General features: G+C 45.7%; 2 protein-coding genes across 4 annotated transcripts; both read left to right on the top strand.

Annotated features, from left to right (window-relative positions):
- The first annotated feature begins 709 nt into the window (after positions 1-709).
- On the top strand, positions 710-2,621 carry LOC121657846 (mediator of RNA polymerase II transcription subunit 7). 2 transcript variants are annotated; one of them, XM_042013987.1, is made up of 2 exons: positions 710-759; positions 1,650-2,621. In XM_042013987.1, exon 2 carries the CDS (start codon positions 1,668-1,670, stop codon positions 2,358-2,360), a length of 693 nt encoding a protein of 230 aa, XP_041869921.1. In that variant the 5' UTR covers positions 710-759; positions 1,650-1,667; the 3' UTR covers positions 2,361-2,621. The 2 variants fall into 2 exon arrangements, with proteins under 2 accessions (XP_041869921.1, XP_041869923.1); XM_042013989.1 differs by having other exon boundaries at positions 758-794.
- Positions 2,622-4,015: 1,394 nt separating this feature from the next.
- On the top strand, positions 4,016-10,575 carry LOC121657845 (hepatitis A virus cellular receptor 1 homolog). 2 transcript variants are annotated; one of them, XM_042013985.1, is made up of 8 exons: positions 4,019-4,319; positions 5,801-6,145; positions 6,718-6,768; positions 8,672-8,751; positions 9,005-9,061; positions 9,490-9,604; positions 9,906-9,945; positions 10,339-10,575. In XM_042013985.1, the coding sequence occupies exons 1-8, from the start codon at positions 4,271-4,273 to the stop codon at positions 10,430-10,432; spliced, it is 831 nt and encodes a 276-aa protein (XP_041869919.1). In that variant the 5' UTR covers positions 4,019-4,270; the 3' UTR covers positions 10,433-10,575. The 2 variants fall into 2 exon arrangements, with proteins under 2 accessions (XP_041869920.1, XP_041869919.1); XM_042013986.1 differs by lacking the exon at positions 6,718-6,768 and having other exon boundaries at positions 4,016-4,319.
- The last annotated feature ends 407 nt before the right edge of the window (positions 10,576-10,982 follow it).

Below are 10,982 nucleotides of genomic sequence, written 5' to 3'. Positions count from 1 at the left end.
TTCCCTGCTGGCCATTCCAGGGAGAAAACCCTGCACAAGCGATGCCAGCAAGCCCAGCTCCACCTGATCCACGGAAAAACTTAAACCCGCGATGTTAACTTCAATTCCTCCTAGAAGAGAACTGAAACAAAAGCAACGGAACCCAACCGTTTGGCCACACTATGGTCAGATTTAGGGTATTCGGCTACAGGAAGGCTGCAAACACTTCCCGGGAGACCTCAGAACTCTTTTCCAACCTAATTGATTCTGTTATTCTGTGATTTCTGTGATTTCTGTGATTCTGTGTCTCCCAGCAGCGGGGCCACCCTGACCCAGCTCCAGCCCCGTCCACCCCCGAGAGACGCCAAGCGGGTCTCTCCCGCCCCGGCAGGTCCTGCCGCCTCAGCAGCGGCTTCTGGAGGGAGCCCCGCACCCTGAGAGGGGGCCACAGAGCCCTGAGGGGGCCACAGAGCGCTGAGGGGGCCACAGAGCCCTGAAGGGGCCACAGAGCCCTGAGGGGGCCACAGAACCCTGAGGGGGCCACAGAGCCCAGAGGGGGCCCAGCGGCCGCGGGACAGCCCCGCCCGGCCCGTGCCCGCCATGCCCGGAACGCCGCGCCTGGCCCCGCCCCCGAGCGAGCTGACTGGAGCAGCGCTTGACTGCTGTGCGCGGGAACCAATCAGAGTGCGGCACCGCGGGGCCGCGAGCCAATGGGGAGCGAGGGGCGGGGGCAGCCGGGCGGAAGCGGCGGCGGCGGCGCTGAGGGAGCGCGGCTGGCAGGTGAGGGTGGGCGGGCCAGTGAAGCTTCTGAGAGGGTCCGTGTCCTCCGCCGGGTCGTGGTTTCGGCTTTTGTCTCTTCAGTACTGGTGTGGCGAGTCCCGCTGCGGGGTTTGGGCCTCCGCAGAGCCCGGTCCGGCGTAGGGCAGAGCGGCGGCGGGTGTGGGCCCGGCTCGGTTCCTCTTGTGGGGTGCGAGTGAGGACGGGAGGCCGCAGGAGGAGCTGCTGAGGTCACTTGGTCTGGTCAGCCGGGAGAAGAGCAGACTGAGGGGGGACCTCACCGCGGGCTGCAGCTTCCCCCCGAAGGGTAGCGCCCATCTCTGCCCTCTGTGCCAGTGACAGGACCTGAGGGAACGGCTGGAGCTGTGCCGGGGGGGTTAGGTGGATATTAGGAAAAGGCTCTTCCCCCAGAGGGTGGTCGGCCACTAAACAGGTTCCCCTGGGTCTCTTTGGTCATGTAGCCCCAAGCCTGAAAGAGTTCAAGACGCCTTTGGGCAACGCTCTCAGGCACAGGCGGGGATTGGTGGGGTGCCGTGTGCAGGGCCAGGAGTTGATCCTTGTGTGTCCCTTCCAGCTCGGGATACTCTGTGATTCTGTGGGGTTTGCCCTCTAGGCCCCAGCTAAGGAAGGGGGTCTCCCTTCTCCCTTTGGCTGCCGAGTTTACAGACTGGTCTTTCATATTTAGGAAATTAAGTGTCCTGTGTGCTTCTGGTGCAGGTAATCCTTAATGAAAAAGTAATAGATTTGCCAGGAGTTTTCTGTATTCAGCACATGGATTTGTCTCTTCTGGCTCATTCTCTTACAGCCACCTCCCATATTTTGTCTTTGTTTATGTTTATATTATAACCTTGTGACACAAATTGTTAACGCCAGTTTCTTGGGTCATTCCTTAGGCATTTCATCTGGCAAGAATGGGTGAGCCTCAGCAAGTGAGTGCCCTTCCTCCGCCTCCCATGCAATATATAAAAGAATATACTGATGAAAATATCCATAAAGGCCTGGCTCCAAAGCCACCTCCACCTGTGAAGGACAGCTACATGATGTTTGGGAATCAGTTCCAGTGTGATGATCTGATCATTCGGCCCCTGGAGAGCCAGGGCATTGAACGGCTGCATCCTATGCAGTTTGATCACAAGAAGGAGTTAAGGAAACTTAACATGTCTATCCTGGTCAACTTTTTGGACCTCTTGGATATCTTGATAAGGAGTCCAGGGAGTATAAAGCGAGAGGAGAAACTGGAAGACTTGAAACTGCTTTTTGTCCACGTCCATCACCTTATAAATGAGTATCGCCCTCACCAAGCCAGGGAGACACTGAGGGTCATGATGGAGGTGCAGAAGCGCCAGCGCCTGGAGACCGCAGAGCGATTCCAGAAGCACCTGGAGCGAGTCGTGGAGATGATCCAGAACTGCCTGGCTTCCCTGCCTGATGATCTGCCTCATGCAGAGGGGGGACTGAGAGTGCAAGTGGAACCCATGGATACTGATGATGGCAGCAACTGCATTGGACAGAGCGAAAAGCAGAGGGAGCGTTCTGGAGGCAAGAGAGATCAGGTTTTGGACAAAGATGCAGCCATGTGCAGCATTATTGATGAAATGACATGAAGAGAACACCTTGTTTTGTTAATGTACCACAGTGAGAGGCAGAAGGGGTTCTGAGGCTACATGTTGTATTTTGTTTTGCTGTTGTATAAGCAGACAAAGCTTTCGTTGTGCACCTGTTGGAGGCTGTGAGTGACTGGGCAGATGAAAATGTTTAATGTTTTGTGACCTGTGTTTTTTTCGTAGAAACGAAAAAGTGTAATTTTTGTTAAATGTCTCATGTGAGGTGGTAGGCACAGATTAAAGTTGGTTTTTCCTGTTGTACTTTCTTTTGTCACTTCCTGCTTGTTTTCAGTATGCCATTTCATAATTCTGTATGCTCTGAGTCAAGAAAAAATACCTGCAGAAATGGTGTTTGTTTCTTGTACAAACAACACACAGGAACTTGGAAAACAGGCACACAGAAGCTCAAATTACATCAAGGCATTTCCTATGGTCTGTGTTTGAGGTGAAATCTAAAGCAGGTGGGTTAACTGTAGTTCTGTAACTCTCATATTCTTCTACTGTGTGACCAGAATGGCTTTCCTGGGATCCTGGCCAGCTGCCTTTCCTGTTCTTGCAGAGCAGTTTCAGGATCCTGCTGGTAATTAGCAGAATTGTTCCTCTAGCAGCTCTCTGCAGTTTCCTCTTTCCTCAGAAACCTCAGGAGCAGAGAGGAAGCCTTTTCTTAAGGAGTTCTGCTTCCAGCTGCTGCATGTGAAAATCACCCTTCATCCCTCTTTCTATCCATTCTTACCTACAGGTGTGTTGCTAATTATCTCTCAGCTATGTTAATCCCTTGGTTTTCCTAATTTTCACTTCAGAAAACGTGTTGGTATGGTGCCTCTGTTCTCCTATAAGGTAGCCATTCAAGGCAAGGTTCCAGTTCTATACCATCTTCCACTTAAATTCATAATTCATAATATAACTCCTTAGTACTTAATTGCATCTGTATATTCATAAATAACTCCTTAGTACTTAATTGCATCTGTATAAAACACTGTGGGGTAGATTAGATGCTTCAGCAAAGAACATTTCTTGGCCCTTGATCACAGGTGCAGTTCTAGTCCAAACAATATAAAAAGACCAGCTATCCTTGAGGAGAGTGTGATGATCCAGGCACAGGGAGAGGGTCCAGGGAACAGCGTTTCTCAAAAGCTGTATTTCAGCATTTGGTCAGAGTGAGCCTTGAGTTTGGGATGACATGGTTTCCACACTACTTTTTCAAGTCTCCTCTGTATTCTGGATGTTTTACTTTGCATTGCAAAGGCCCAGGTGCATATGGAATTTTTAAAAGTCAGATGAGAAAAGACAGCCACTCCATTAGGCTCAGCTGTGTAACAGTTTTCCAATACTACCAGGTTACCTCTGCCAAAGAAAATTTGCCAGAAGGTGCACTGAGTTGCTTCTAAGTATTAGAACCAGAAACTTACAATTAAAAGCTTGAGTAGCTCATCCTAGAAATCTGTTATTTAGCCAAGCCCTTTCCACTTGCCACAGTCTGCCACATACTATGGAATCTTTAATCCAGATGCTACCCACTCTGGCAAAGGCAGGTATGGGCAGCAATCTGGGGCTGTGGATTGCTGATAACTGTGTCAGCCCAGTGCTGCTGTCAAGTTTCACTTACTGTCACCAAACAGATCTGAAAAAAACGAGAAGCAGATTTGTGTGGTGCTGTGAAGTGTTGTCATCTCTCAGTCAAAGCCCTGCCGGCAGGAGCTCAGTGCGCTCGTACCCTGCCCCAGCAGCACTTGGCTGTGCTGCAGGACACAGCCCAACCTCAGGCAAAACAGCCCAGATTGGATTGAGAGGCACCCACAACTGTGCCTGGAGATGATGTGCTAAGAAGGAAACACAGAAGTTCACAAAGAAGATAATTTTTCTTGAATGAGAAGGGTGAACGGGAGCGTTGTTTGTCGTCTTCAGCCACAATGTTGTCTTACCTCTCCCTGAACTGGGTTCTTCTGGTGCTGTTTACAGGTAACCAAAGGGGCATAAACAACTGGATGGAGGTGGGTGGAGGTAACATGCATCCGTGATTCTGAGGGTAGCAAAGAGAAATTTTAATTTGCAACAGGAAGAGAGGCCACATCACAGAAGCTGCAGTTCTCTATGTTAAAATAGAACTTTATCACGGTGGCTCAATAGAGTTCTAATGGCCTCATCTCCTTTGGAAAACAGAAGCATGCTGAGGGTATGATGGTTTTAAAAATGCTCCTTCTTGGGCTGGCTGCTCATTTTGCTTTTTTAGTGGGCATTTTTAGATAATGATGATTTGAGCAGAGAACTTTCAATTGTTTTAGAGAAGGTGTAAAAGAACGACATTTCACTTTGGCAGGCTTTGTGAAGATGAATGCTTAGGTAGACAGTGAAAAGATCAGCTGTGGCTTCTGGTGTTTTTTAACCAATATGAAATTTTATTGGGACAAATTGATAATTTTTCCTTTCTTTTTTTTTATTCTGAGGACGTAGTCCTAGATTAAGAGCAACAGCCATGAAAACAACAGGTTGGGAAGTGGTACTAATAAAGACAGATAGACATTAAAAATTTGGTGCTAAGATAAATTCAGTAGAAAGAAAAGGGATATTACAGATAATTTTTGTAGTTCTTTATTAAGCCTTTTATGACGAGTTTCTGTTTTAACTTCCTTTTCATATTAAATAAGAAACATTGGTTTCAGAAAATTGTTTCCAGTGTGTTATTGTGGCAAAATCTCTGCATGCAGGTTTATTTTTAAATATAATAGGTTAGGAAAATATCTGAGCTGGACTGGGCAAAACAGCTTTTTCACGGTGATGAATGGGCTACTGGGAGTTAGGGCTCACTGTCTTGACCTGCGTAGTGTGACACAGCCTTCTGGAAATGTGACAAATTTATGGGGAAGCAAACAAGTTAGAAACTGCGTAAGAATTAGAGAATAAGGTAGTGGAAGAAAAAAGAGAGTATTTATAATATTTCTAAGAAAAGCCCTGAAAAATTTCTTCTGATAAGGGTGGGCAAAATCTGCCTTTAGGCAAGAGAAAGGAATTCATTCAGCAGTGATCATTCTGATGAAACCTGCAGTTTAGTTCATTGAAAGGGGGGAAGAGTTTCCCACTGTGGTTTTGAGGAAAGTCCGTGTCTTACCGTTCACACGTGTGTGGCTTGGGTTAAATGTACATGAAGGAAAAAGTGAAGAGCCAACAGACTGCACCTGGCTCAAGAGACGCCACAGAGTTCTTTACTTCATTGCCTGCCTGCAGAGGCTGCAGAAAATGTTCTTTCTCTGAACATGTCCCTGGCCTGATCATTACCCCTCACTGCATCACTCCTGCTGGGACACGTCTATTTGTGCAAAATCTGATCCAGCAATGCCTGGTGTTCTTTGAGAGATGGGAGGTTTCAGGACATGCAAGGTGCACAAGAAACTTCCACTTGTGTGTCCTGTGCTGAACAATCATGTTTGTCTTTTTGTCCACAGGCCCCACAGTATCGGAATTAGTTGTGGTAGGAGAGGTTGGTCAGGACGTCACTGTGCCCTGCCACTACAGTGTCCGGGATGGAAATGGCATCACATCCATGTGCTGGGGTCGGGACAGGTGTCCCAATTCCAAATGTTCCCGGCCCATTATCTGGACAGATGGCTGGAGGGTGACAGAGCAGCACAGCAGCAGGTACCAGTTGAAAGGGGACCTGCACAGGGGGGACGTGTCCCTGACGATCGAGGACGCCAGGGAAGCAGACTCAGGGATTTACTGCTGCCGTGTGGAGGTCCCAGGGTGGTTCAACGATCAACTGATTAATCACAAGGTTGTGATAATGAAAGGTGAGTGCAGAGGAGTGCTCTTGTGCGAGTACCACTGTGGTAGATCTGCTCTTGGGTCTGGACTTCAAAGCTTGTGGTGCAAATGATTTCTGCAATCATCCATAAGACTGATCTTGAGGACCTTGCACATCTGCTGTTAGTGCTGCCTCAATTAAGCTGTCTTTGGCAATGTTGTTATCCCACTGCAGACACTGCAATTAAAAAAGGACATGATGTTTTCATGGAGCATTCCTAGAGACACTGAAGAATTTAAAAGAAAGGGCAGCATAAAGTATTCATCCAAAGCTTTGCAATTGCTGCACCTTTTTCATAGACAGCTGTGTTTGATTTTCCCTGCTTGATTCTAGATTAAAGCCCAGGGAGACAAAATTGGTATAGAGAAGCTTTTTATCAATTCTTCCTTTGATTTTTAGTTTTTCCCTTGCTTGTGATGTTATACAGAACGAGTGGCTGAAAAGTGTACTTGTGCTTTGCTAGCAAACATTTATTATGGAAACACTGTCTCTTTCTCACTACATAAATGCCCAATAAGGTTAATGATGTGTTGATTTTGTTTTATTTTTTAACATCAGCAAGGATCTCTACTGCAAGTCCTCACACTTACACCTCTGAACAGACCTCAGGTAACTTTTTTCCAAGTGTTAACCTCATTGCAAATGGGGAATCTTAGGAAGGAAACAAAATGATGATAGAAATGTCTTGGCTAAAATTTACTAAACATTACCAGAGACCAGATCAGAACTTGGATTTAAATTCTGCTTGATATTATACAGAGTACAATAGAAGGAACATGAATATATGGGAGGAAGCTGCTTCCAGGTGTGATGTTTAAGTAGATGTTTTAGTGGTGCTGCAAGGTTTGCTTTTATTTGACTGTTCTTTTGGTTTGTTGGGGTTTTTAGTGGTATAAAATCTCACCTCATCTTCTAGAAATTCATCCCATGAATGGTAAAACACAACTCTTTAGGAGTTTGGTGTACCCACTATTTAATCAGAATTGTTTTATTGGGCTAGCTTAAAAGAGCATCTAATTAAGGCTCCTGCCTCCAGTAGCAGCCAGCAGCAGATGATTAAGGAGGATGGTAGAAAAATGACATTAATTTTGTGATACAGTGCCAAAGTATTCTTCCACCCTGGTGTGTGTCTCAGAGGCTGCCCACGGCCTCTGTGCACATTTAATAACGTGAGGTCCCTCATTGCAGTGGCAGAGACAGTGCTCAGCTGTTACTCACTTGTTTTCTACATTCCCCTCACAAAAGGATAAACTTCTATCACGTACCCACTCAGCTGCATCTTTTTCAGGTGGAAAAAGACAACTTTAATTTCCACTGCACAAGAGAAACCATGTGGTGTAGCAATGGCTTGTTCTCTGGGTTCTGGAAGAAAAAAAAATCAGGGATGCCATTTGTATTTCTCCCTCTGTCTTGGATGTTTCCAGCTAAGGAACTCCAAATTAGTGTTACAACAGCTGCATTTCCTTTTTGGAAGAAGAAGTGAAAACTTTCTCAGACGGTTTCTATTCTAGTTGCAAATAACATAGATTCCATTCTTAGAACTCAGGGGTTTTCTTATCCCCGTGACCTCTTCCTTAGCTGATGGTGGAACAGTGTTTGAAGTTTTCAGAATCCAAGTTAGTGTGTGCATGTTCACACTGCAGGAGATTGGAAAAGGCAGGTGGCCTTGTGCCTCTGATGTAGAAATACTCCAGAATCTCCAATGGAAGCTGATGATCCTATCCTCCTCAAAACTTCTGGGATAAGGGTAACAATTTAAAACACAAAAACAACCAGCTGGGGTTGGCACAGAGTGAACAGGAGATTTTGTTTTCAGGAGGTTTTTATATCATCTGACAACATGTGGAGAAACTGAGACTGATGATGGAGAAGACAACAATTTGTTAACTTAAGTATGGCAAATAGCTGTGCTCAGGGAAACTACCTCAGAATGTGCTGCAGGTCCTTATGCAAATATATCCCATTTTGTTCAGTGTGTTTACTGTATAGCTGCCTGGGACTTTAAAGGTATGCTTTCTGTGATTCTGCATCACGTGCTGCTTCCAGGCCCTGAGCTAATGTTCATCAGTTTTCACCTGAGTTTGCTTTATGCATCATTTTTTGCTTCAAGGCCAGGTTGGATGGGGCATTGAGAAACCTGGTCCAGCAGAAGGTGTCCCTGCCCATGGCAGGGGGTTGGAATGGGATAGGCTTTAAGATCCCTTTTAACCCAATCTGTTTAATGATTCTATGGCCACTGCTTCTTGGCTCCAGAACCAACTGGTAACTCCTTCCCAGTGATAGCAGCAAGAGCCAAGTATTTCTTGGAAGGAGTCCAAAGCTCTGAAAAGGGTGGAAGAAACTTCAATATCAGAGTTTTGTGCTGCCCTCTGAAGGCACCAACCTCTTATGATATGCAGAGACTGCTGACAGACACAGAAGTTCAGGGTCCCAAGTCAGCAGTACAAATTCTTCTCTGTCAAGACAGAAGAGTTCTCTGTGCAAGTGATGTGTTTGTCTTGCCTTTGCTCAGCTCCTGGCAGCACCAGTGAACCCTCCTTTACTGTCACGAGGACCTGGCCAGTGGTTTCTGCTTCAGAAGCTCCTCAGAATGTAAGCATCAACCTTGCTGTAGCACACCTAGAGTGGATGGACTTGAGAGGCTACTGGGTCATCCCTCCAGGTCACTTCCACTGGTTTTGTCTAATTGCAACAGATCCTTGGTTTGTAGTCTGTGTTTTTAGTGGTTATAAAGAGTGCTTATGTGCTCATTATTAGAGAGGGGGGAAAAAACCCTGCTTAGCACGCATAAAGTACTTCCTTCTAGAGGAGGAAGGGCTTTAGCAATATGTGTATTTCCTTTCAGGCCTCTGCTCCCTGCTCAGGCACCTCAGACTGCTTGGATGGGACTGCAAACCTGCAGGTACGGCAGGATGTGGGGAAGAGTGGAACCTGGGCCACCTGAGAGCACAGGGGTGCCCTGCACTCCCCGTGCACTGGGGGCCAAACAGGCAGCTCTGTGTGTCCTGCTGAGTCCTGCAGCACAGGTGGGAGGGTGTGATATCATGAGATATCTTACTCATTAAAAAAATTCACCAAATATTATTAAACCTGAATAAATGAGATTTGTCCTAACTTCAGGTCTTCTGAAAATCTCAAAGACTGAGTTTAACAGCAGGGTTCACACAATTGTTGCAGATTCTGCTTGAAGCTGGGCCTGTTTCTCAAGTTAGGCTTTTGGTCTCAGGTGTACTTTTCCTGCAGAGTTGCAAAACACACCAAAGGCCTTTGGGTACTGCATGGGCTTCTTGCTGTCAGTTCCACTAATGCTCCTTGGCTTGTGTTTGACAGAACACGTCTGTATCACTTCCCAGTCAGCAGCATCCAGAGCATGGGCTGTACGTTGGGATTGGCTCATGTGCAGCACTTCTGCTCATCCTGATTTTGGCTCTGTTCCTCACTAAACGTAAGTACTTTTCATAGGCAGTTACTCAAGGATTGCTCAGGTTTGTCCAGTCACAGCTGTGGCTGATGCCACCTCTCCCACTTCAGGGCAGGGAGCTGAGGTCCCTGGAAGCCACTGCTGTGGCTGCTCACAATGGGAATTTCCTATCCTGAGAACATTTGAAATTCCCTTATTTAGTTTCTTACACTTGAATTTATCTTCGAACCCACTACTTTACTTGCTTCTAATTGTTTAAACAAAATTATTTGTTTTAATTATTCTTTTTCATTCTTTCTTTACTTTCATTCTGGATGGTCCTTAGAATATTTTTACAACACGAAGAAGATGGGTGGCTCTGCAGGGTAAGTTTTCTGTTCCTGCTTTTGCTAATAGGACAAGTGAGGTTGCAGAAGAAAAATGTCAGTGTGCTGACCATTCCACCACATACTTTGGCTTTCTTTTTTAACCTCAAGTTAATAGAAAACATTATAAAAAGAAATTAATAAGATAAATTCAGTAGAAAGCTGCTACTTTTCATTACTTAATAAGCAAAAATGTCACTGTCAGTTCATAGCATCAGGGACTTTGCTAACCACAGGTGTGAATTTTCTCATAAATGGAGAGATGACTCATTATCAGTCATGATCATGTGTTTATGCATATTTTGCGTTTTCTAGTGAGCTGGTTGATCTGTTCCTCTGTGGTTTTATTGTCTGTTTTTAGTTTAACACCATGATTTTTACTCTTTTGTGCAGCTTTGTTGCATTTTGGAGGCCACAAGGCATGAGGAGCCATAATGTCCTGGAAGATGAGAATCATGCAGAGGAAAATGTTTATATCGTGCACTAAGGACTGGATGCATGGCTGCCTTTGTCATTGCTGGGACATTAAATAGTTGGCAAAATGTTGGCTGCTCCCTCTGCTCAGCAGCTGAACGTGACTGCACTACTGAAGCATTATTCACATCCTAATAATAAAACAAATAAAAGCTACACTTTTAATTAAAATCTTTATCAGCCTGTTCCAGAAACAGAAACCGAAACTGGCATCGGTGGAACTTTCCATTTCCTAAGGAAAGTTACGATTATATTTATTATCTGCTTCAAATTCTCGCTTCCTTTTTGGAAAAACAAGAGGATGTGCCTGAAGGGCACAATTGTGTTCACTGTGGATTCTATCTGCCACCTTCCACAGAGTCTGTGCCATCGGAGGGCACAGACTCAGAGCTGTGTGACAAAGATGTCACATGGCCAGTCTCAGTAGTATTAGTAATTTAATACACACTTAGTTGTATTTTCATTGAAATCAGGTATGGCCTGTCCCGGTAACAGCTCAGTAATACAATATTCTGATTCCTGTCCACCTGGAATTAAATCTGGAGGAGCTATGGCTGCTCACC

Source organism: Corvus kubaryi, unplaced genomic scaffold (genome assembly GCF_017639235.1).
Source record: "Corvus kubaryi isolate FWS band 111438036 unplaced genomic scaffold, C.kubaryi_AGA036_p1.0 split1-37374, whole genome shotgun sequence".
Lineage (NCBI taxonomy): Eukaryota > Metazoa > Chordata > Aves > Passeriformes > Corvidae > Corvus > Corvus kubaryi.
This window is presented reverse-complemented; position numbering and strand designations above follow the sequence as displayed.